The sequence below is a fragment of the Kogia breviceps genome, chromosome 19 (assembly GCF_026419965.1).
Source record: "Kogia breviceps isolate mKogBre1 chromosome 19, mKogBre1 haplotype 1, whole genome shotgun sequence".
Classification (NCBI taxonomy): Eukaryota; Metazoa; Chordata; class Mammalia; order Artiodactyla; family Physeteridae; genus Kogia; species Kogia breviceps.
The window spans coordinates 34,275,465-34,297,591 of NC_081328.1; the positions used below are offsets into that span (position 1 = coordinate 34,275,465).

The following is a 22,127-nucleotide window of genomic DNA, read 5'->3' on the forward strand; positions in this document are numbered from 1 at the left end:
CTTGGAAACCTTCTGCCCACAACCCCTGGGATGAAGGTTTGAAACTGGACATTGGGGTGGTGGCTATTGCACACCATACGCACAAAGCCCACTCCCCCAATCCTAGGGGTCCCTAAACATTCTTCAGAACCACAGGCCCATGATGTAGCAACTCCCAGTCCTCATCTCTGAGTCTTAGTCTCCTTTAAGGTGGTCAAGTGAGCACGGCTTGAACAGCGAGCATGTGGGGAGGGGGCTGTAGGTGGGAGTACTTCTGGCTGAGAAAACGCAGCAAGCAGGGAGGTGGGCAGGTCACAAGAAGCCTCACCTCCAGCCTGTGACTCTCCCCCACAGACAGCCATTCCAAAGGGGTGACCACTCTGAGGGGCAGGACACGTGTCCCCTGTTAGGGAGGGGGTGCTTCTTGTCCCTGACCCACACTGGAGGGGGCAGGAACTGCCATCTCAGCACCTCAGCCCCCAGTCCTGCCCTGCAGTAGCTGGCACCAGATGGGGGCAGATACTGGGCCACAAGTTGCTGCCACATGGTGGGGATAATTGATGAAGGCCTGTCCCTCCATTGCTATGTCCAGCCCTGCCTCTCTGGAAACTCTATATTTTCCCTTTAATTATAGCCCCTGCAGCCTCCCTGTGCTGCCCCACCCGCACGGCTCATCCTGGCTGCCCACGGCCAGCCGGCCAGCCGACGTGGCTCCCTCCCCTCCTGTTCTCTTGGTCCTTTTTTTTCCTTTGCCTTCGTTGCACAAAAGCAGCTGGGGGAGGGCGTGGAGAGGGGCAGGGGGAGGCAATGGAATCTTGGATGGTTTGGGGGAGGCGGGACTCCCCACTTCCACGTTTGCAGCTCTGGAGCGATGGGGGTGGGGAGCTGCGCAGGAGGGATTGGAGTTGACGGGGCTCTGCAAAGGGATCCTCATTGCCTTCTCTTGGGTCCACAGATTTTGGCAGGATCAGTGGCCTGGATAGATTGGGGTTGGGGTCGAGCACTGTTAAGAGGCTGGGACATAGAGAAGGGAGGACACTGGCTTCTGGAGGCAACTCCTCCAAGTATAGCCTGTTGCTCTTGGGGTCTCCACTGCCTTTCAGGGTGTAGATGATTCTCTCCTGGTTCCAGGGACAAAGAGCAATGCCCTGGGTTTTCCGGAAAAGAGGTGAGGCAGTGGGAAACATCCTCTAAAGTAAGGTCACTCACCTGCATTCCCATCTCGTACTCCCAAGGCAAGTCTCCTCCAGACACCCAAATTCTCCCCTATGCCCCCAACCCTGAGTCCAGGTACAGACAGAGACAGAGCTTTATGCAGCCCCCAGAAGGAGAACCCTCTCTCTGGTCAAGTGCTCTCCAGCACAGTTCTCTTCAGTTTGGCTGTGCCGGGTAGAAGGGTCTCTAACCAGGGCCTGGCCACTGGCCATGACAGACCCTAACACAAGACCCTTTTCTAAGTCGCCAGTGACCACAGCCCTTCCCATGCAAACTTACTCCCCCCTGGGAGGAAGAGTTTTAGCAATTTCCCACCACCACCCCGCTGCCCCATCACTCAACACCAAAGCTTCCTTCTGGAGAGACTGCGTAGTCAAATTTCTCAGCCAGTGACACAGCCTCCCCACCCCATCTCTCTCAATCATGCTGAGGTTTGGGGAGAGCATTTTAGTTCATCTTGGGGCCTCAGGCATGGCAGAAGAATTGACATCCTCAAATAAAAACCCTCTTGCTGTCACCCATTCCCAAGTATCTGATCCTTAATGTCTACAAATGAATCTCTAACTTGTTCCCCAAATATTCCTAAGTTCCATACCCCAGCCACACCAGAAGACACCCCTAAACAGGCACCATTATTTTTCAGTTCTCCTGCTTTAGAGGGGTCCCCAGCTGGCCTCTTCATACCCATCCCCTAGCTCTTGCCAACGATGTCAGGAGGGTGAATGAGGCATGGCCAGCAGGACTCTCCCAATCACCCCCAATCCTTCCATCTTTGAAAGGTTCCCTAACCAGCTCCCCAATTCCAGTTCCGCCCCCCAGGTCGGGGGTCCCAGGAAGAACGCCGAAGAGGCGCCCCTACCCACTCTTTAGCCCGCACTATACTGAGGACCTAGCCGCATCCCAGCGGCATCATCTCTGGCCCTGGCTGGGCTGGGGGGCTGGGGAGGCAGAGCTGCGAAGGGGGGAGATGTGCGGTGGACTCCCTTCCCTTCCCTTCCCTCCTCCTCCCCCTCTCCGTTCTCACTCCCAAATTGGGGGCCGGGCCAGGCAACTCTGATTGGCTGGGGGACGGGCAGCCGGCTCCCCCTCTCCCAGGGGCAGGGTTCCTCCCCGCTCTCCATCAGGATGGTATAAAAGGGGCCCGGGCCGGTGGTCGGAGCAGACGGGAGTTTCTCCTCGGGGTCGGAGCAGGAGGCACGCGGAGTGTGAGGCCACGCATGAGCGGACGCTAACCCCCACCCCAGCCGCAAAGAGTCTACATGTCTAGGGTCTAGACATGTTCAGCTTTGTGGACCTCCGGCTCCTGCTCCTCTTAGCGGCCACCGCCCTCCTGACGCACGGCCAAGAGGAGGGCCAAGAAGAAGGCCAAGAAGAAGACAGTAAGTCCCAAACTTTTGGGAGTCTAGGGCTGCTTGGTATCTTGCCCTGCAAGATTTGGTCCCAGGGGTCCGCGACTTAAACTGAGACTCGGGATGCTCCGGAGGCTCGGGAATGGAAGGAAGATGGTGAGGGCTCGTCCTCGGCGCCCTGGGATAGAAGGGACCGCACTCTGGGTCGGGGTGTAGATGAATGCCCCCCAGGAGTGAGAGGGGAGGATGCTGCACGGCGCGAGTTGGCACAGGAGGAGTTCTGAGCGCGCACTGTGAAGTACTGCGGGGAAAATGGGGCCTGGACGCCGGGTGGGGGGAAAGTACGTCGAAGATGGGATGGGGGCGCCGAGTTGGGAATTTGGAGCCCCAGCTATGAGTGATCAGAGAGGCTATGAGATGATTCATAAGGAAAGATTGTTTACCCTCTCTGCAGGCTAGACAATGTTCCTGGGGCCGCGGAGGTGCTGGGCGGAGCGGGGGAGGGGGCGCGGAGCGTGGGCGGGTTGAAGGACGAGATTCTTCGGCGCGGACTTGGCCAGGCAGAGTCCTTGCGCCCTCTGCTGATCTTCACTGGGCAGTGCGCCTCCTTATCCAGCGCTTCCCCGCGCAGGAGCCGGAGCGGAAAGACCGGGATTGTTGCCCGGTGTGGACCCCACCTCTAGACCTGGAAAATAAAGTTGGAGATAGGGTAGCCCCGTCTCTAGAAGAAGTAGCCAGTCGGGGGAAATTGCTTAGTGTCGCCCGCCACCTAGTGGCCGTCTGGGTAGACGACCCGCGGTGGGCGTGGTTACCTAATTTCATTTTCTATTTGCGGACCTTCTGGTTCTTTGGTTAAGGAGTGACCCAGAGGCACTGGCTGGCTTTGGGAAACGGGGGTTGTCACTGAGAGAGGCCTTTTGAGATGTCTGGGCGCTGGAGGTTAGGGCATATCCTACGTTTACGGTACGCTTCAAGTCTCTGGGCGGGATCCCACGCCAATCAGCCCCTCCCCCATCCTCCTAGCCCCGCCCACGCCATCCCACCTGCCCCGGGAATGGGGCGGGATCCGGGCTAGACCTCTTGTCTCTCCTGCTGCCCCCTCCTCCTGTCTCCACCCAAACCACGCCCCACAAGCCTGCCCTCTGGTTGGGGAGCCTCTCTTCCCACTCATTCACCCCCCACTCTCCCACCCAATGGCTTTTTATTTCACTTGGCTTCAGCGCAAATGGTCTGGGGTTGGAGTTGGAAGCAACCCCGGCCTAAAGCTTTGTTTAAATTCCTGAGAACGGGAAAGAGTTACAGCCGCCCTGGCCAGGCGCCTCGGCGCTGTCACTGGCGCTGATGAAGAGCAGATGAGCGTTTAAGGATTTGGGGAAAGGAAAAACAAAAATACAAAAAGAGGAGAGGCGGGAAAGGGAAAATCTAAATGTGCCTCTAAGACCGAGGGGAAGGGACGGTGGGGTTGGGGTACCTGGAGCCCCGAGGGCGCCGCTGACAGCCCCCATCTCCCCCTCTTGCCCCAGTCCCACCAGTCACCTGCGTACAGAACGGCCTCAGGTACCATGACCGTGACGTGTGGAAACCCGTGCCCTGCCAGATCTGTGTCTGCGACAATGGCAACGTGTTGTGCGATGACGTAATCTGCGACGAAATCAAGAACTGTCCCAACGCCAAAGTCCCCGCGGGCGAGTGCTGCCCCGTCTGCCCGGAAGGCGAGGGTATAGCTCGGGGCCTGGGCCGGGGCGGGGGCGGGGGTTCTCCCTTTGCCCCGCGCAGGGGAGGCGTCTGTTGCCGGGAGCACCTAGAGCAAACCTTGCCTCTAAGCCGCGTCTCTTCCCCCCCTAGCGTCACCCACGGACCAAGAAACCACTGGAGTCGAGGTAATCCTCTGCCCTCGACTTTCGCCACCCCTCCCAGGACTCTTCACGGTTCTCCTTCTCTAACCCGGCTTCTCTTGTTTCTTCTGCCCCAACCCCATAGGGACCCAAAGGAGACACTGGCCCCCGAGGCCCAAGGGTAAGCGGTGCCCTCTCCTGGCTGTTGGGGCTGGAGGTGGGCGTGGCTCCTGGCCTGCGCTCACCCGGCCCGCCCTCTCCCGCTGCAGGGACCCGCTGGCCCCCCTGGCCGAGATGGCATTCCTGGACAACCTGGACTTCCCGGACCCCCCGGACCCCCAGGACCTCCCGGACCCCCTGGCCTTGGAGGAGTAAGTGGAGAGTCGAGGCGTTCGTGGAAGGCCTTATGTCACCTCACCCCCATCCCCCCACCGCGGGGTTTTTAGTTTGTTGGGGTTTGTTTGTTTGTTTGTTTGTTTGTTTGTTTTGGCAGATGGCATACTTCATAGTATGAAATAACTTCAAACTTACAGGAAAAAAAAGAGAGAAAAGTTGCAAAAATAATGCAAAGAACTTTCACATATCTTTCACGATTTGTTACATTTTCTTTGTCAGTTTCTATGTATAAATATAATTAGCTGGGGTGTTTTTTTTTTTCTGAACCATTTGAGAGTAAGTTGTTGGTATTATGTCCCTTTGCTCCTAAATACTTTAGCATGTATTTTCTGAGTGCAAGAACATTCTCTTAACGTGAGCATTGCACAATGACTACATTTTGGAAATTTAACATTGATACAGTACTATTTATTAACTAATATGCAGCCCCTATTCAAACTTCACCAGTGTTCCCAATAATGTCCTTTATAGCTTTTTTTTTTTTTTTCCTGTTCCAGGATCCAAGCCAGGATCATGAATTGCATTAAATTGTCATGTCTCTTTAGTTTCCTTTCACCTGGAACATTCCTCAGACTTCCTTTGTCTTTTATGACACTGAAATTTTTTGAAGAGGCCTGTTCTGTAGACTATCCCTTAAATTGAGTTTGTTGGATGTGTCTTCATGATTACATATTCCAGTGATATGTCTTGGGCAGGGCTATGCCACAGGTCATGTTGTTGTCCTGCGTAGCACGTCACATCAGGAGACACATGATATCAGTTTGTCCCATTACTGGTGATATTTTCTGCCTTTCAACTCACTGCCCTGACCCTGCTTTCTCATGCACTCTCTCTTCTAGAACTTTGCTCCCCAGTTGTCTTACGGCTATGATGAGAAATCAACAGGAATTTCTGTGCCTGGCCCCATGGTGAGTCACCAGCGAGGGATGTAGAGGACAGAAGAAGAGCAGAGGGGTCCAGACGAGATAGGCTAGGGAAGGGATATGGGGCGGCATAGATAACTTAGGAGCTCAAGAAGACCTTTGGGACCTCAGAATCCAGAGAGGATGCAAGGCAACTGGGTGGTCTGAACGGGAACCATGGGAGATAACCTTTCCTACAGAGGCTTCATTATGGCCTCCCTTTCTTTTTCTTCTGTAGGGTCCTTCTGGTCCTCGTGGTCTCCCTGGCCCCCCTGGCGCACCTGTGAGTATCCAGGATGTCTACACTGCTTTGGGCTCTGGGCTTTTGGAAAGAGGATTGGCATGAGGGCAGGGAAGGTGCTCAGAGATCTCTTGGTGAGATGGGGGACAGGTTGGCAGGTTACTCTTCTAACCCTACCCCTCTCTCCCTGTCTGCCAGGGTCCCCAAGGTTTCCAAGGCCCCCCTGGTGAGCCTGGCGAGCCTGGAGCCTCAGTAAGTGCTCCCCAACTTGTACTCTCTATGCAAATACACACTCCCTCTACAAATACATGGATTCTCCTATTGAAGGACCACCATGTGGGGTCTTTCTTACCTCCTTCTTCCAACCTTAGCCTTCTCCTTCTTTTTTCCTTATCCTGGCCATTCTAACATCCTCTCTTCCTGTCTCCTCTAGGGTCCCATGGGTCCCCGTGGTCCCCCTGGCCCCCCTGGAAAGAACGGAGATGATGTAAGTAGCCCTGGTAAAGAGATACCATCGGACCCCCACCACCTCTCCATGTGTTAGGTCCCTGTAATCTCTACCCCAGTGCCCCCACCACCTTTGGGGGTGATACCCAGAGAAAAGAGAGCATGTTCTCCTTGATGCATGGGACTGCCCTTGAACAAGGAGCCTCCTGGGATGTTTCCCCATCTTCCTAACAGAGGTGGCTCTCTCTCCTCTCACCCCAGTCACCTTAAAGCAGTCCCCAACCCCATCTCCTGATGTGAATGGCTTCTCTAGGCTTAACCACTCTGGGTCCCTCAGATTCTCACTCCACGTGGTGAGATTAAGGTATTGGTGACAGAAATAAACAGAAATTCCTTTGGAGGGATGCAAAATTCAAGCAAGGGTTGCATGGTAGATTTAAACTGAGATAAGATTCTGGGCCCCTAAGCCTGACCCTCAACAACCCCAGGAAGACCCAGGCCTTCCATACTTTTCCACCTCAGGGGGCACGGGCATGATGGCCTTTTCTCTTTCTCTCAGGGTGAAGCTGGAAAGCCTGGCCGTCCTGGTGAGCGCGGGCCTCCTGGACCTCAGGTGAGCAGGATGGTGTGGCTGCCTCCAGGCTTTGCTGCATTTGGGCTTCATTTGGGAGCTGTGTCCACAGTGGTGTCTTCTAACAGCCCTGCCTTTGTCCTTTTCTTTTCTCTCCAGGGTGCTCGGGGATTGCCCGGAACAGCTGGCCTCCCTGGAATGAAGGGACACAGGGTGAGTCTCCTTTGTGTCATCTAAGTTCCCAAAGTCCCAGCGTCGCATTCCAGCCCTTTCCCCAAAGGATCCTGATGTGCACTGTGGTGGGTGGCAGCTATATAAGTCCCAAGGGATAGAGAGTAGACATCAAAGAGGACTTCCCTCCATTGGGAGAGAAATCCCGATAAAGGAGTGGAGTGAGATCTTGGGCCAGTTGGGGTTTAGTCTAGCTCAGACACAGGGAGACAGCTGTGATGACCTCCTGAGGCTCCTCCTCAGGTCTGGGTGGCTGTCAAGGTTGTCCAGTCTCCACAAGGTCTCACTTTGGCCCCCTTCCTATCTTAGGGTTTCAGTGGTTTGGATGGTGCCAAGGGAGATGCCGGTCCTGCTGGTCCCAAGGTAAGTGGCTGAGTGACTGTCACGGTTCTCCACCTCCCCTGCAGTCCCACCATGAATGAATTTCTAACTCGATTCTCTGCTCTGTAGGGTGAGCCTGGTAGCCCTGGTGAAAATGGAGCTCCTGGTCAGATGGTGAGTGTGTCCGGTTGTAGAAGGAAGAGAGGGAACAGGATGTAGGGGCAAGATGGGGGCTGGGGGAGAGGGGGGTGTCTCCAGTCTCACTTGGCTTCTCTTGGTTTCGTTGTCAGGGCCCCCGTGGTCTGCCTGGTGAGAGAGGTCGCCCTGGAGCCCCTGGCCCTGCTGTAAGTACTCCTGGCCCCTTGGGGGACTCCAGGTTCTGGAAGGGGTTCCCCAGGAGCTAAAGGGACCAGTGCTGACCAGTGCTCAGTGAATGTAACTGGCGCTTTCCCCTCTCTCCGGCAGGGTGCTCGCGGAAATGATGGTGCTACTGGTGCTGCTGGACCCCCTGTGAGTATAGCCCTTAGACCTCAGTGCCTGGGATTGCAGAGGGGTCTCAGTGTCAGCCCTTGGGTCTGATACCAGGGGCAGGACTGAACCCCAGGACCTCTTCCGTCCCAGGGTGTGACTTGCAGCTGCCATCTTCCTTCTCACTGCCATCTCCCTTTCATTCACAGGGTTCCACTGGCCCCGCTGGTCCTCCTGGTTTCCCTGGTGCTGTTGGTGCTAAGGTGAGACCCCCCACCCTCCAATGAGCAGAGCTCCCACAGGCCAAGGGGTTGGCATCTCCCTGCTCCCCAAACCAGAGGGACCCAGAATCAAGAGAGAAGCCCAGTCCCCAACACCTTTGTCCTAGGGTCCCCTTCTCTGATCTTGGAGTCCTGACTCTTGGTCTCCTGTCACGGCTCTTCACCCACTGCCATCCAGACATGAGGTTGGACTCCCAGGGTGGCTCCTGACATGTTCTCTCTCCCAATCCAGGGTGAAGCTGGTCCCCAAGGATCCCGAGGCTCTGAAGGTCCCCAAGGTGTGCGTGGTGAGCCCGGCCCCCCTGGCCCTGCCGGTGCCGCTGGCCCTGCCGTAAGTGTCACCTCCTCAGTACCCCCGTGCCTCTCCCTAACTCAGAGCCCTTGCCTGTCCCTCACCCACCTCTCTCTGTGTCACAGGGAAACCCTGGTACCGATGGACAACCTGGAGCTAAAGGTGCCAATGTAAGTATGGCGCAGGTTTCAGAGCCGCCCCTGGCGCCCGCCTCCCGGCCACCCTGTGCCCTCCGGCCCTGGGCTCACCTTCTTCTGCCTCCCGCAGGGCGCTCCTGGCATTGCTGGTGCTCCTGGCTTCCCGGGCGCCCGAGGCCCCTCTGGGCCCCAGGGTCCCAGTGGCCCCCCTGGTCCCAAGGGTAACAGCGTAAGTACTACTACTCTCTCTCTTCTGCCCCACCCCCTGAGCTGGCTGGCTCACGTGGCCCTTGCGTGGGAAGCATGAAGATCCAGGCCAACTGAGCATCCCCGCTCTCCACCCATCTTCTTCTCCTCCCACTCAGGGCGAACCTGGCGCTCCTGGCAACAAAGGAGACACTGGCGCCAAGGGAGAGCCTGTAAGTCCCCCAACAGCCCCTTGGGGGGAGGTCCAAGGAGGAATGGGAGCCCCTGGTGCTGGACATCCAGCCTCAAGCGTGCTCTGGAGCTGGTACCAGGACAGCCCCTCACCACAGGCTGCCCCCCTCCTCTCTGCCCTCTCCAGGGCCCCACTGGTATTCAAGGTCCCCCTGGCCCTGCTGGGGAAGAAGGAAAGCGAGGAGCCCGAGGTGAACCCGGACCTGCTGGCCTGCCTGGACCCCCTGGCGAGCGTGTAAGTGCCCCCTTCTCAGCCCCAGTGCCGGCCTGGTGCCCACGTATCTGAGCTCACTGACCTCCTCTCCTCCCACAGGGTGGACCTGGTAGCCGCGGTTTCCCTGGCGCAGATGGCGTTGCTGGTCCCAAGGTAATGTCTCTTCATGGGAGCGAGGCTGACCCTGCTGCTCCCTGGACATTACCTTCCTCTCCCAGATGTAGTCAACCCCCTCCCACTCCCACCACCCAGTCTTTAGTGCCCATACTGGGGCTGCAGACCTTTCTCTTCACACTCAGCCTCACCTTGACCTTCCTACGAGCACCAATGCCTCTCAAAGCACCACCCACAGCCCAGGAGGAGGAAGAGGCCCGCCCATGATAAAGAGACCCTAATTGTTCTTGTGACTCCCCCCAACCAGGGTCCCGCTGGTGAACGTGGTGCTCCTGGCCCTGCTGGCCCCAAAGGTTCTCCTGGTGAAGCTGGTCGCCCCGGTGAAGCTGGTCTGCCTGGTGCCAAGGTGAGACCCCAGCCCTCTGCCCAGCTTGGCCCATGACCCTGCCCATCCTATGAGGGTTCTGGAGCAGGACCACAGATCCATCTTCTAGAATGTCCTCCACCCCAGCCTCCACTCTCCTTCTCCCCCTCTTCCACCACCCTTATCCCCCACCCCACTCACACCTCTCTGCCTCCCCCTAGGGTCTGACTGGAAGCCCTGGCAGCCCAGGTCCTGATGGCAAAACTGGCCCCCCTGTAAGTATCACACCCCCCCCCAGGCCCGCATCAGTCTCCTGACCTCTCACCCTCTGTCCTCACCTCCACTTTTGTACCTTCCATCCTCAGGGTCCTGCTGGTCAAGATGGCCGCCCCGGACCCCCAGGCCCTCCTGGTAGCCGCGGTCAGGCCGGTGTGATGGGTTTCCCTGGACCTAAAGGTGCTGCTGTGAGTATTCAGTGAGGCGTATCACAGGGACAGACGCACTTGGGGCGAGGGTGGGGGTGGGGGGAAGAGTCCTGGCTCTGGGGCCAGCTCTGCCACTGACTTGCTATGTGGCCTCAAGCCACTCATTGCCCCTCTCTGGGCCTCAGTCTCCCTATTCCATAAAATGAGAGACCTCTCCTGGCTTTACTACCATTGCTCTATCCCTGGAAATAAGTATCGTTGGCCCGCAAACACACACACACACACACACACACACACACACACACAGGGATAGGATGGGCCTTTTACATGATAGCCCCAAATCTTGGTGGGTTCTTTGAGGTTCAAAAGGAGGTATCAGAAGAGATGAAAGCCCTTTGCAGCTCAGGTCACCAAAGGCATACAATGGGGAGAAGAAAGGGAAGAGGGTGGAGAGAGGAGCCTAAGGGGCGGATGGTCTGGGAGGAGAGGGCTCAGGGAGAGGCCAAGAGATGGAGCAGTCAGTCGAAGCCAGCAAAGGCCTTCCCCAGGGGCCAGAGCTGATTGAAAAAGCTCCTTAAAAATTCCACTCAAAGTAAACGGGAGGGACCCAGGAGGCCCCGGTTTCCCACTTCAGCTCCCTCAACCCTAACTCTCTCTCCCCACAGGGAGAGCCCGGCAAGGCTGGAGAACGAGGCGTTCCTGGACCCCCCGGCGCTGCTGTAAGTATCTCCTTTTGGTCCCTGTCCCCTCCCTGCCTCCGCCCATGTCACATCCCTACATCCTGCAGGAGGGATGCGGGAGGCTCCAGCCCATCCCCAGGGCATCAGGACCCCCAGCCCCCAGGCCCCCTACCTGTGCTCTATTCCTCAGCTGCCCACCCACCTCACCACCCTGACCCCTTTTTCACTGTCTCCCCATAGGGTCCTGCTGGCAAAGATGGAGAAGCTGGAGCTCAGGGACCTCCCGGACCTGCTGTGAGTGTCCCTGACAGGGAGGCCTGGGGAGGGGGTGCTGTGGGGCAGGAAAGGGGAGCTAGCCCCCGTCCCCCTTCTCCTGAGCCTTCCCATGACCGCAGCATTTCCTCCGTGCAGGGCCCTGCTGGTGAGAGAGGTGAACAAGGCCCTGCTGGCTCTCCCGGATTCCAGGTGAGGCCTCACGGCTGTCAGGGTGTTGGGAGAGGGGCATGAGGAACACCCCGTCCAGATCCTAATCCCTCGCTTCCCTCCCCCATTTCCCACCTACAGGGTCTCCCTGGCCCTGCTGGTCCTCCTGGTGAATCAGGCAAACCCGGTGAACAGGTAAGAGGTAGCAGCCAGCTGAAGAGATGGGGAGTGCAGGGAATACAGAGGGAGAGTCCAGCCCCATTAGCTAATCAGACAACCATCAGCTAGAGGGATCAAGGTTAGACTCGAGGAAGGACTTCCCATCATGAAGGGTGCTACACAGAGGGGAACAAAGAGCTGCATGATAGGATCTGGAAGGAGCTGCATGGCTGCTGGTCTGGATGACTTCTTTTTAGAGCTGCTGGAATACTCTGGCTTTCCCTCAACTCCAAGTTTGGGGACAATGACACATTCACGAGGAGGAGTAGAGAGATAATCCCGCTTCAGTGCTGAGAAGCGATTGGTCTCCAGTCACAGACCCCAAGGGCTAGCCCCCAGGTGGACAAGAATGTTTTCTAGTTGGGAGGACCAAGGTGGGTTCTGCTCACTGTGTGTCCCTCCCTCCCACGCAGGGTGCTCCTGGAGACATCGGTGCCCCCGGCCCCTCTGGATCAAGAGTAAGTAGAGCCTCTTGCTGTTTCCACCAACATGCCCCGTGCTTGGCCCCATCTCTGCAGCCACCTCATGGGCCCTGTCCTTCCCTTCCAGGGCGAGAGAGGTTTCCCCGGCGAGCGTGGTGTGCAAGGGCCCACTGGTCCTGCAGGTCCCCGTGGGTCCAACGGTGCCCCTGGCAATGATGGTGCTAAGGTAAGGGCAGCACAGGGACCAGGTCTCACCCCTCCTGTGATGGGGGATGCCTGGCTGTGACCAAAGGCAGCTGGATGTTGGGGAGGGATGTGGGGACAAGACTGGGGTGGGGTCCGTGTGCAGCCTGAAGTTCTGGGCTGTGAGCCTTTCCTCTTAGCTGGTACCTGTCTTTGGCCTCAGAACCAAGCCTGGGAGAAATTAAGAGGGGGCTCAAAGCTGTGACCCACTTCTGAGACCCCACGCCTCACTCCATTCTTCTTGATTGTCATACAGGGTGATGCTGGTGCCCCTGGAGCCCCTGGTAACCAGGGCGCCCCTGGCCTTCAAGGAATGCCTGGTGAACGAGGTGCAGCAGGTCTCCCAGGCCCTAAGGGTGACAGAGTAAGTTGAACTCCCCCTCCCTCGAACCCTGTGTGGTTCCCATCTCTCTCTCCTTCAGATCCCTACTCCCTTGGGTCTTTCCCTCTTCTCCTTAATCCTCCCTTCTTCTTCTCTGGCCTCTTGGCTGATAAATCCTTACCTATAATCCAGGCCCTACCCTGCCTGTGTGTTACCATAGCAACAAGAGGTGGTTGGTGGGGGGGGATGCCTCCTGGACCAGGAATCCCTCCACACAAAGCAGGAGCTTCTTCATCTAAGTGCCCCGGAATCCCCACACAGACACCCTTCCCCTGAAAGATCTCGAGTCCTTGGCACACGTGGGGGCAGGGCAGACACAAACGGGGGAGGGGTCGCAGACACAAACAGGATGCTGTAGGTCACCCCCTTGCCCCACACTGGAAGTCTCAGGCTTTCCTACGTCTTTAGGGCGATGCTGGCCCCAAAGGCGCTGATGGTGCTCCTGGCAAAGATGGCGTCCGTGGTCTGACTGGTCCCATTGGTCCTCCTGGCCCCGCTGGCGCCCCCGGTGACAAGGTGAGATGGCTGCCTCCCCTCCTTCTTCCCTAACACACAACTTGCCCAGCAAGCCTGGGCACAGCTCCGCAGGGGAGGCAGCTCCTGCCATTCCAAGCTGGTGATCCAAAGGTGGGGGGTCAGGAGGGAGGAGGACTCTGCTGGGTTATTTGCCAGGAGTATTCAGCATGGGTCCCTGACCCTGAGCCTCTTGTCCCTCCCTCTCAGGGTGAAACTGGTCCCAGCGGCCCTGCTGGTCCCACTGGAGCTCGTGGTGCCCCCGTAAGTACGGAAGACCCAGTTAAGGCTCCATACTCCGCCCTTCTCTCCCTTCATACTGCCCCTGGCCCTCTTTCTGTCCCTCCTCCACCTTGGCTCCCACCTGCTCTGGTCCCTGTGGAGTGCTCCTCAGACCCTCCTTCCCCACCCTCCAGTCCGTCCCATCCCACCTTCCCCCAGATCAGGGCATCTCTCCATTTGCCTCCTTTACTTCTAGGGAGACCGTGGTGAGCCTGGTCCCCCCGGCCCTGCTGGCTTCGCTGGCCCCCCTGTGAGTACCAAGATCCCTTTCAGCTTCCATCTCCACCTAGGACCCGGGGCGTTGAGTGACTGGATGAGGACAGAGGCATTGGCCTGATTCAGAGAAGGAGGGTGGAGGGGGGATTGTCTCCCATACAAGCATCTTCCTGCCTGGAGTTCCTGTCCTTCCTCAGCTGACTTCCTAGGCTGGCACAGCCCTCTCCTCCACTCACCACGCTGCCCCCTCCCCCAGGGTGCTGATGGCCAACCTGGTGCTAAAGGTGAACCTGGTGATGCTGGTGCTAAAGGCGATGCTGGCGCCCCCGGCGTTGCTGGACCCACTGGACCTCCTGGCCCAATTGTGAGTATCTCGCCGTCTAGGCCCCGAGCTGCTGGCAGGCTGGATCCAGGACTGGCCCGGCCGTGACGCCTCTGTGCTCTCCTACAGGGTAACGTTGGTGCTCCCGGACCCAAAGGTGCTCGTGGCAGCGCTGGTCCCCCTGTGAGTATCTCACTCTGATTCTCTGCTGAGGCTCTCCCCAGCCTGCGTTTGGAGATGGGGCAGCTGGGCCAGGTGAGGGGCTGTTCTCCCTCTGATTGCTTCTTTGTCCTCTTCTCCAGGGTGCTACTGGTTTCCCTGGTGCTGCTGGCCGAGTCGGTCCCCCCGGACCCTCTGTAAGTGTCTGTGGTGGAGACTCCACCGGTCTGGGAGGGTATGGGGCACAGGCTGTCAGGAGTGCGGTGGGCCCGACTACGGCTTCCGTAATGCTCCAGAATCCGATGGATTCTGACAGCCCCAAGTCTCCCCATCCAGGGAAATGCTGGACCCCCTGGACCTGCTGGCCCTGCTGGCAAAGAAGGCAGCAAAGGCCCCCGTGGTGAGACTGGCCCTGCTGGGCGTGTTGGTGAAGTCGGTCCTCCCGGTCCCCCTGGCCCCGCTGGTGAGAAAGGAGCCCCTGGTGCTGATGGACCTGCTGTAAGTGCACTACACTCCAGAGGGGTCCAGAGTGGGGGCAGCGTCCCTGGCCACTGGAAGTCACCTCACCCCCACCTGTCCTCCACAGGGCGCTCCCGGCTCTCCCGGACCTCAGGGTATTTCTGGACAGCGTGGCGTGGTCGGCCTGCCCGGTCAGCGAGGAGAAAGAGGCTTCCCTGGTCTTCCTGGCCCCTCTGTGAGTGCCCCCTCCTCACCTTGAGGACCCCGAGAAGAACAGTTGCAGGACTTGGGGGGTGCAGGACGGGGGTGTTGGGGTCAGCGAGGACAGAGGTGTCGGGTCCTCGGGCCCTCTCCCAGCCCATCCCTGGCCTGACTCTTTCTTCTCCCTCAGGGTGAACCCGGCAAACAAGGTCCTTCTGGAGCAAGTGGTGAACGTGGCCCCCCTGGTCCCATGGGCCCCCCCGGATTGGCTGGACCCCCTGGCGAGTCTGGACGTGAGGTAAGCGGTTGCCGGCCCCATGCCAGTGCCCTCGGTGTGGCCATCTTGGCCTTGGCCTGAGCCTCCCTCCCCTTGGCTGACGCTCACCTTCCCCCGCTCTCTGCAGGGAGCCCCTGGTGCTGAAGGATCCCCTGGACGAGATGGTTCTCCGGGCCCCAAGGTAAGACGGCTGCGCCCTGGGGCCACAGCCCCACCTGCCGCTCCACCTGGCCCTCTCAGCTGGGGCTGACCCGGATTCCCCTCCTCCCCTCCTCTCCCCCTCTCAGGGCGACCGTGGTGAGACCGGCCCTGCTGGACCCCCTGGTGCTCCTGGTGCCCCTGGTGCCCCCGGCCCCGTCGGCCCCGCTGGCAAGAGCGGCGATCGTGGTGAGACTGTAAGTAGCTGGGCTCTGGCTTACCGTTTCTGCTCAGGCCAGGGACGCTGCAGGCCTGCCGAGGGGTCTGCAGATGGACCCCTGACTTCACCTAAGCAGGGGAGAAGAGGAGGCCTTGCAAGATGTCTGGGCCCCTGGCCTCCCTGGAAACACTGAGCCACAGCTCAGCCTCGAGACCCCTCCTCCAGACAGTCCCGTTTCCCCCGAGGAATGGGGTTTGTTCCCAGGTACTCCCCCCAGCTGACATGAGGCCTGAATTTACAGGAAGGTTCACCTGGGGTCAGGAGAGAATGGACATGGCAGGAAAAGATGAGAGGAAAGAGGGATTCGGCCAAGGGGAGGTCTCACCTGCAGCTCAGGCTGTGCCAGCCCTCAGCTGGGCTCTCCCTGACCAGGATCTAATGCCCTCTTTGCTCTCTCCAGGGTCCTGCTGGTCCTGCTGGCCCCATTGGCCCCGTTGGTGCCCGCGGCCCCACTGTAAGTGCCCTGCTCTGGCCCTTGTGTCCTCAGAACCCTTGTCCAGATGTGGACTGCACGCCCTCAGCGCTAACGGAACTTCCACCTGACAGCCTGTCCCCATCTCTCTTCTAGGGACCCCAAGGCCCCCGTGGTGACAAGGGTGAGGCAGGCGAACAGGGCGACAGAGGCATCAAGGGTCACCGTGGCTTCTCTGGTCTCCAGGGTCCCCCTGGCCCTCCCGTGAGTATGCCCAGCCCCTCCCCAGCCCCCAGCTGCCATCTTGTCTTCTTTTAGCATCTCTCCAAGTCCTGCTGTGTGATGGGGGAGGACCCTTTGCCTCGGTTTCCCTCTCTGGACCGTCCTTCTCCTCCCTAGTGGGGACTGGGGTCTGAAGACTAATGGGTATTTCCAAGTAGCCTCTGAGAGAGTGAGGGGTGTGCACAACGAGGGATCGTGGGAGGGGTCTCAGCCTATGGACAACCTGGGGCTAGACTTCCAGAATAACAAGGTGGCTGGCAGGGGGGCGGTTGCTGGCCACACTTGACCTTTACGCTCGGCCTAAACTGTCTTCGCATCTCTGCTTCAGGGCTCTCCTGGTGAGCAAGGTCCCTCCGGAGCTTCTGGTCCCGCTGGTCCCCGCGTGAGTTGTGTCTTCTATTTACCTGCTCTTCCCGGGTCCCTCGCCTCTCTGGAGAGGGGTCTCGGGCAGGGGATGAAAGAAGGGAAGGGGGCTCTGGACAGCCTTACACAGCCCTCGCCTCCCCCTCCCCACTGCTTCCTCCCACAAAGTTTCCTGGCCCAGCTGTGGGAGGGAGCCATAACGAGGCTGAGGAACCAGAGCCAGGCGGAGTGGGTGGTGGGCTTCTCTGCCAGAGCTGGGGTGGGCCCGTGCTTTCTGGCAGGCTTTCTCCAACCAGCTTCCTCCCTGCAGGGTCCCCCTGGCTCCGCTGGTACTCCTGGCAAAGATGGACTCAACGGTCTCCCAGGCCCCATCGGTCCCCCTGGTCCTCGTGGTCGCACTGGTGATGCTGGTCCTGCTGTATGTGGTTCCCCCACCTTGTCCGCCCATGGCCCTCCAGCCCTGAAAGCACTGAACCCCGGTAATCCCCCCTCTCCTCCTTCTCTGCGCAGGGTCCCCCCGGCCCTCCCGGACCCCCTGGTCCCCCTGGTCCTCCCAGCGGCGGTTACGACTTCAACTTCCTGCCCCAGCCACCTCAAGAAAAGGCTCAAGATGGTGGCCGCTACTACCGGGCCGATGATGCCAATGTGGTCCGTGACCGTGACCTTGAGGTGGACACCACTCTCAAGAGCCTGAGCCAGCAGATCGAGAACATCCGGAGCCCTGAAGGCAGCCGCAAGAACCCTGCCCGCACCTGCCGTGACCTCAAGATGTGCCACTCCGACTGGAAGAGCGGTAAGGGGTGGCCCAGCTGTACCTCTTCCTCCTGCCGCGACGCGGCTGAGCCCTGAGGTGCCCACATCCCGTACCTCCCCTGACGCCATCTCACCCTGCCCCACTGCAGGAGAATACTGGATTGACCCCAACCAAGGCTGCAACCTGGATGCCATTAAGGTGTTCTGCAACATGGAGACCGGTGAGACCTGCGTGTATCCCACTCAGCCCAGCGTGGCCCAGAAGAACTGGTACATCAGCAAGAACCCCAAGGACAAGAGGCACGTCTGGTACGGCGAGAGCATGACCGGCGGATTCCAGGTGCGTGGGCTCGATCCTGTAGCCACTCTTAGGAGATGGGCTGGCCCAGGGCTCAGAAGGGCCTGAGGGTAGGTCCTGGGTGGACCAGACCTCTGCTAAGTGTGATCGGCTGGGAGGCAGGAGACCTGGGTCCTCGATATGGGGTCAAACACAGGGTGCCTGGGGGCAAGGGGTGCCACCTCTGGACGTAAGCTTCGCTAGGATGCTCTCAGGGGACTCCAGGGAGGGAGGCCAGGACTGGAGGCTCCAACACAGCCACTCACCCCTCGCCCTTCCGCTCCCACAGTTCGAGTACGGCGGCCAGAGCTCCGATCCTGCCGATGTGGCCATCCAGCTGACTTTCCTGCGCCTGATGTCCACTGAGGCCTCCCAGAACATCACCTACCACTGCAAGAACAGCGTGGCCTATATGGACCAGCAGACTGGCAACCTCAAGAAGGCCCTGCTCCTCCAGGGCTCCAACGAGATTGAGATCCGGGCCGAGGGCAACAGCCGCTTCACCTACAGCGTCACCTACGACGGCTGCACGGTGAGTCCAGCAGGGCCCCCGCTCTGGGCTTTGGCTTTCCGGGCAGGCCCAGTCCCCCCCCCCTCACTGCCACTGGGTGACACCCCTCTCCCATTGTCTCCCTTTCACCCCAGAGTCACACCGGAGCCTGGGGCAAGACAGTGATCGAATACAAAACCACCAAGACCTCCCGCTTGCCCATCATTGATGTGGCCCCCTTGGACGTTGGCGCCCCAGACCAGGAATTCGGCATCGACGTTGGCCCTGTCTGCTTCCTGTAAACTCCCTCCACCCCAACCTGGCTCCCTCCCACCCAACCCACTTGCCCCTGACTCTGGAAACAGACAAAGAACCCAAACTGAACCCCCCAAAAAGCCAAAAAAATGGGAGACAATTTCACATGGACTTTGGAAAATATTTTTTTCCTTTGCATTCATCTCTCAAACTTAGTTTTTACCTTTGACCAACTGAATATGACCAAAAAACAAAACTGCATTCAACCTTACCAAAAAAAAAAAAAAGAATAAATAAATAACTTTTTAAAAAAGGAAGCTTGGTCCACTTGCTTGAAGACCCACGTGGGGGTAAGTCCTTTTCTGCCCGTTGGGCTTATGACACCCCAACGCTGCCCTTTCTGTTCCTTTCTCCATGCCTTCTTGGGGCCTCCCCTCCACTGCTCCCTGAATCTAAGTCTCCCCAAAAGACACAGGAAACAATGCATTGTCTGCCCAGCAACCAAAGGCAATGTTGAAACACCCAAGTGGCCCCCCACTCCCAGCCTACTCCCTTCACTCAGAACCCCCAAGCCCTGGGGGGACCTGGAGTTCTCAGACTGCCAAAGAAGCCTTACCATCTGGCATCCCTGTTGCCCTGGCAACATACCCCTCTTTGTTTTTGAGGGGAGCATGCCAGGGGCACCACCGGGTTTGGAGAAAAGTCAGGAGGGGCCAAGACAGAGCAGAAACGTCGGATTTGAGAAACATACCAATCCGCCCCCATGCTACCCGGCTGGGTGGGAGAGACTGCTCTGTTCCTTGTGTAATTGTGTTGCTGAAAGACTACCTCGTTCGTCTTTGGTCTTTGTGTGTCACCGGGGCAACTGCATGGGGGGCGGGATGGGGGCAAGGTGGAAGGGGCTCCCCATTTTATATCAAAGGTGCTACATCTCTGTGATGGGGTGGGGTGGGGAGGGAATCACTGGTGCTATGGAAGTGGAAACGCACCCCCCCCCTTAGGCCAGCAAATGTTCCTTTTTGTTCAGTCATTTTTTATTCTTTGTTTTTTTTTTTTTTTCTCGTGGATGGGGACTCGTGAATTTTCTAAAGGTGCTATTTAATGTGGGGGAGAGAGTGCTGGCTCCAGACAGGGTCACTTGCTCTCCACCCTCTTTTCATCCCCCTTGGCGCCTCTCCTCTCTCTCCCGACCTTCTCCCTCCTCTGAAACCCTCTCCTCAGCTGCATCCCATCCTCACGGCCTCTCTCTTAGTCTGTTCTGCGTTCTCTCTCACTGGGTTTCGGAGCACAATTTCCCAAAGCACAAAGCAGTTTTTCCCCCTAGGGGTGGGAGGAAACAAGAGACTCTGTACCTATTTTGTATGTGTATAATAATTTGAGATGTTTTTAATTATTTTGATTGCTGGAATAAAGCATGTGGAAATGACCCAAACCTATCTGCAGTGGCCTCCTAATTTCCTTCCTTGGAGTTGGTGGCGGGGAGTCCTGGGGAGGGAGCTTTGGGTGGTGGGTGGGCTCTCCTTCAGTGTCTGCCCCTTCCCTGCCCCTCTTCCTCTAGCACCCTTGGTGGCCCCTCCCCCTCCCTCGTGCCTTTCTTATGCCTTTACCCTTTCTCTTAACTCTCTCCTGCCATCTTCCTTGCATGTTTCCCATACCCTCTTGTCCCTTACAGTGCCAGACAGGCAACCCACTTGTGCACCAACACACACACACACACACACACACACACACACACACACACACACACACACCCGTCCCTGCAGATACTGCCCTGCCCAAACCTCATGCCATGCCCATCAATGCCATCAACTCTCACTGCTCCCCCCCCACTACTGCTGGGAGGCACCCTGCAGGGTTGGGGGGCTGTGGTCAGGGCGCTGGGAGGCCCGTGGTTGGGGGAGGGAGTCGGGGCAGGGACGAGTGTCTGGGACCCCCCCTGGGCAAATACCTAGGGTCATCTGGCCTCTTCTGCGTCCTAGCCCCCCCTGAGCTCCTCCAAGGGAGCAACCAGCAGCACCACAGGAGGCAGGGACGCCGAGCCCGCCCTGAGGGCCGGAGGAGAGCTGGAGAAAGCATTGCCTCCTGCTTCTTCTTCTGGTCCCCCACCCCCACACCCCGGGAGGGAAGGAGGGAACCACCAGCCCTCAGGAAAGCCTCTCCAGGGCCTTGGAGAGCTGCAGTCCAGGTACTTACCAGCTGCTACCCGGAAGGTGACAGGCCTTCCTGACCATCTCTCTCGGTCTTCTAAGTCCCCAAAACATGACCGCTGGGTGTGTGGTGGCCTGGGGAGATCATTTTGCCCAGCCCCTGCCTCATACCCATTCCTTCTCATTTTTAGAAATTCTTGCTTCCTCTTCCTCCTTTCTCTCCCCCCCTTCCTTTTTCCCTCACCCTCTGCCTGCTCCTCCCTGCTGACCTGAGAGCCTGAGGCCCCCACAAGGAAGGTGACTGGTCAGCTCCCCAGCCTCAGGGAAGAGAGACAGCTGTGTGCCGTCCGTGGGCACGTAGAGGATCCAGGGAGTCAGAACTCCGGAGCAGACCAGGCGCCCAGAGACCTGGAGACGGGGAGAAGTTGACAGCTGTCCCGTTCGTGCCCCCCTCCCAAGGTCTCAGGAACTAAACCTTTGGGCAGGAAAGGCCCTCATCCCTCCCTCAGGTCCACAGAGAGATGGACCTGTCCTCAGAGGCCATTGTCTGCAACGCTAATACCTTGGCTGTCATTCAGTAGTCATGACTGTCAATTATGGCCTTCAATAATTCATCATTAGCACTTCTACCACATTCAGGAGAGTGTAGTACTGGAATTAGCCTAAAGAGGGCAAGAAATTGTGGCTTGTAAACAAAAGTTTATTCAATATGCATATTACCCCAAGTTACCTTGTGATCCTTTGATCAATCCATTGGAGGACTGCTGATGCCTGCCTGACACCAGCCTGGGCCACTCCCATCCACCCGGACCTCCTGCTCCCTGAGGCCCTTGGCTGTCTTGGTCCTGTCCCTATCTGCCCCCACAGGGGATTCAGAAGCAAGCCAAGCCTGGCATCCAAGCTTTACCTGGCCACTACCCACCTGTTCATTCTCACTCTCTCCTCCCTTGTCCACACCTGTCGCACCGGCAGGTGCACCACGCTTCTCAACTTCCAGGCCTTTCTTATGTTTCAAATGTCTCATTGTCTCCTCATTCTCCTGCCCAACCCAGGCTGAGTTTGACTTGCGTTTCCAAAGCTCTCCGTGTCTATGGAATTCATCTCAGCCTTAAGACCAGACATTGTTGCCACTGTCGTGCTGTCATGTTTTCACCCTGTTATTCTTTCCAAGCCAAGAGGGGTTGGCTGAGGCCGGAAGCCAGGGGCTGGGACGCAGGGCTGGGTGCAAGTCTGGGTGTAGACGCCTGGGAGACTAAAGAGAGAGACCATGAGGTCAAGAGGGGGCCTTTCTAGGTGAGCGTGTGGAGTGTGACATCGCTGTGAACAGGAGTGAGCAACTGTGAGAGGAAGAGCACGTACAGACCAGGCCCTGTGTGTGAGCAGGCAGTGATGGAAGGCTCTAGGCTTCGGCTTGCTGCAATGATAAACTAATTATCTGCTGTCCAGTACGGTAGCCACTAGCCACCGTGGCTGCAGAGCACGTGACATGTGGACAGTGCCACCGAAGGACTCCATCTTAAATTTTATTGTAATTAATTTTAAAAGCTACCTGTGGCTCATGGCTACCGTATTGGGCAGCACGGTAAAGGAGGGACTATGCCTCTCACTACATATGCACAACTCTACACGTGGGTACGCGTGTGCACGTGCAA

General features: G+C 58.1%; 1 protein-coding gene across 1 annotated transcript; it reads left to right on the forward strand.

The window, feature by feature from the left end:
* Positions 1-2,258: 2,258 nt before the first annotated feature.
* On the forward strand, positions 2,259-19,760 carry COL1A1 (collagen type I alpha 1 chain). Its single transcript, XM_059046623.2, has 51 exons — positions 2,259-2,573; positions 4,067-4,261; positions 4,389-4,423; positions 4,524-4,559; positions 4,648-4,749; positions 5,614-5,682; positions 5,915-5,959; positions 6,116-6,169; positions 6,351-6,404; positions 6,924-6,977; positions 7,095-7,148; positions 7,476-7,529; positions 7,617-7,661; positions 7,778-7,831; positions 7,953-7,997; positions 8,165-8,218; positions 8,469-8,567; positions 8,654-8,698; positions 8,796-8,894; positions 9,031-9,084; positions 9,231-9,338; positions 9,417-9,470; positions 9,739-9,837; positions 10,017-10,070; positions 10,161-10,259; positions 10,886-10,939; positions 11,141-11,194; positions 11,312-11,365; positions 11,465-11,518; positions 11,956-12,000; positions 12,092-12,190; positions 12,464-12,571; positions 12,998-13,105; positions 13,313-13,366; positions 13,581-13,634; positions 13,857-13,964; positions 14,052-14,105; positions 14,225-14,278; positions 14,418-14,579; positions 14,668-14,775; positions 14,932-15,039; positions 15,146-15,199; positions 15,306-15,413; positions 15,837-15,890; positions 16,005-16,112; positions 16,459-16,512; positions 16,804-16,911; positions 17,004-17,286; positions 17,396-17,586; positions 17,873-18,115; positions 18,229-19,760. Exons 1-51 carry the CDS (start codon positions 2,471-2,473, stop codon positions 18,373-18,375), a joined length of 4,392 nt encoding a protein of 1,463 aa, XP_058902606.1. The 5' UTR covers positions 2,259-2,470; the 3' UTR covers positions 18,376-19,760.
* The last annotated feature ends 2,367 nt before the right edge of the window (positions 19,761-22,127 follow it).

Excerpts from the sequence above, each read along its gene's own strand:
- COL1A1 (XM_059046623.2), top strand. The coding sequence starts at position 2,471 with ATGTTCAGCTTTGTGGACCTCCGGCTCCTGCTCCTCTTAGCGGCCACC. Across the intron at positions 6,978-7,094 it reads GCGGGCCTCCTGGACCTCAG|GGTGCTCGGGGATTGCCCGG; the intron begins GTGAGCAGGATG and ends TTTTCTCTCCAG. Across the intron at positions 11,366-11,464 it reads CTGGCTCTCCCGGATTCCAG|GGTCTCCCTGGCCCTGCTGG; the intron begins GTGAGGCCTCAC and ends TCCCACCTACAG.